Source organism: Austrofundulus limnaeus, unplaced genomic scaffold (assembly GCF_001266775.1).
Source record: "Austrofundulus limnaeus strain Quisiro unplaced genomic scaffold, Austrofundulus_limnaeus-1.0 Scaffold41, whole genome shotgun sequence".
NCBI classification, from domain to species: domain Eukaryota; kingdom Metazoa; phylum Chordata; class Actinopteri; order Cyprinodontiformes; family Rivulidae; genus Austrofundulus; species Austrofundulus limnaeus.
The window spans coordinates 975,368-977,523 of record NW_013952443.1 but is presented as its reverse complement, the minus strand read 5'-3'; the positions used below and the strand labels follow the sequence as shown (position 1 = coordinate 977,523).

At 43.6% G+C, this 2,156-nt stretch overlaps 1 protein-coding gene across 1 annotated transcript in view; it reads left to right on the top strand.

Annotated features, from left to right (window-relative positions):
- r3hdm4 (R3H domain containing 4) overlaps positions 1-2,156 on the top strand; it is a 10,259-nt gene that overhangs the window by 1,632 nt on the left and 6,471 nt on the right. The window contains exons 2-6 of the mRNA XM_014007288.1: positions 593-750; positions 965-1,086; positions 1,196-1,313; positions 1,389-1,474; positions 1,836-1,921. Of these exons, the coding sequence (XP_013862742.1) occupies positions 593-750; positions 965-1,086; positions 1,196-1,313; positions 1,389-1,474; positions 1,836-1,921 (570 nt within the window). The remainder of the gene's footprint in view (positions 1-592; positions 751-964; positions 1,087-1,195; positions 1,314-1,388; positions 1,475-1,835; positions 1,922-2,156) is intronic.

Sequence of the window (2,156 nt, the reverse complement as noted above, 5' to 3'; positions counted from 1 at the left end):
GGTTAAACATGAACATTGAAGCTGTTTAATGTTAGCATACAGGTTTTATAAATAAAATAATTAATTTTGGTCAAATATGTGTAATATTTACCTGTGAAACATAACCCTTTTAGATCTTGTAAACAATGCTGTAACAGTTTATGCAGTTTATAGCAAAATATTTGTACCATTTGTACATTTATAAAGCGTTTGTTTGCACCGTGCTACGTTCTGTTCATTGATTTCAATGGTTAGTGTTAGTATTAGCTCAATGCATAAAAATCCCCCTTGCGAAGCACGCCCAGGTCWCATGATGCCCAATCCAGTAATATATATCAATGCACAGACCCACTGACCTACATGTAAATCTGCTGCAGGATCAGTTTTCTCCACCTTGAGCCACCAAAACACTGAAGAAGTGAAGAAGTTTAAAAATCATTCTTGGTTATAAATTAAGAAAGCTGTCGTCAATGATAATGCAACTTCGCAAACAATTTGAAGCGCAGTTATTAGTCAGCTGAAGTTAAATAAATACAGGCAAAAGGCAGCTGGCATTTCCTTCTAAACATCTGAGTCAAACAGACTCTGATGTTCTTGTCCTCTGTTCTTCCAGCCTGATAGAGGAGCGTAAGTGCGCCTCGCTGCCTTGTTCTCCAGCCAAGCGAGTGTCTCCTGCCAAGAAGAAGCAGTTCTACATCAATCAAGCCATCCGTAACTCTGAACTCATCCCGCGTGCCAAAGGCAAGAAGAGTCTTCGTCGACAGGAAAACTGTAAGTTCTCATTTCGTCTGATCTGATGATCAGATTCGCTGCGGGCTGAAGGCCTGTAGCTTCTGCAGCCCCCACGCCTTGTGTGATAGGTGACATTAGAAACGTTGATTCTATAGATAAAATTGAACTCTTATGTTATCTCTTAAACTTCCAACATCAACGAATCATTGCTTGACTCACGACACCTCTGTCTGTGTTTTGTTTTTGTCTTCAGCGCGCTATCTTGACAACCTTCTTGAGAAGGATGAGTGCTCCAAAGATGACCTGGAGGTTTGCAGTAACCCGGCCATCCCGTCCATCTTCACTGAAGCCTGCCCCAACGGAAACTACGTGGAGGTACTCATCTGACTCGCTTATCTGAGAGCTCAGATGCACTTTGACATCTTTTTTTCCCTACATTACGAACTGTTGTGTGAAAGACAAACTGCCCTTCGTTGTGTTCTAGCCCTGGAACGACTTTATGAACTGCTCCGGTGAGGAGCAGGAGAGGCTGTTGTCTCTGCTGGAGCAGGAGGAAGCCCGGAGGAAAAACACCAACCAGCACCTCAAAGACCAAAGGAATGGTGAGCCTCTCCGGTTGTTTAGGTTGTTAATTGTGTACAAAGCTGTTTGTTTGACGAGCGCTCACGTCTCCACAGTGTATCCTGCCTTTGCTGCTCAGGAATGCTACCTAAGAATCGATCGTCGGCTTCGGGTGACTCTGAGACGGAAACAAATACCCATGGTAGGTGTCATCTCATCATCACTTCTCCCTCTGAGGTTAGAAAGGTAACGTTTATTACTTGTTTGCTTCAGGAGGTTTAAATGTGATCGTAAAGTAGAGAGTTGTTTTGTGCGTCTGGATTCTTATATCTGACAGCTTCAGATGTTCAGTTAAAAGATTCAGCTTCAGGTTGTCGAGTCGAGACAGGATGTACGTCATCTCCAGACTCCTGTTGTCTGAGCAGCTAACCCAAAACATTATCAGCACTTAAAAGATTGTGTGAGACGAGAAAGAAAGTGAGGAAGAAAGCTCTCTACTTTTCTTGAGCACAAACCCAGATCGCCCCTAAAAGATGAGACCGCGTGCTGTCCTCTTTTCTCAGGGAAAGCTGGAAGTTCTTGAGGAGAACCTTCTCAGCTTCTTCAGCGCCGAGCCTCGCTCCGTTTACACAACCATCCTCAGCAGCAGGTAGAAATTCTCTTTCTGTTGCCTGAATTTTCACAGGTCTCCACTGGAGTCAGTGTCTTTGAATAAAAACTGCTGAGGTAAGTCTTCTGTGTCGGTGGGGTCGTTGCACTACTTCTCTCTTATTACCTTCACCAAGGGCGAGGTAATGTTTTCGGTCGCGTATGTCTGTCGTTCTGTCTGTGGACAACATTATTAAAAAACTTGTGGATGGATTGTCATGACATTTTTACCACAT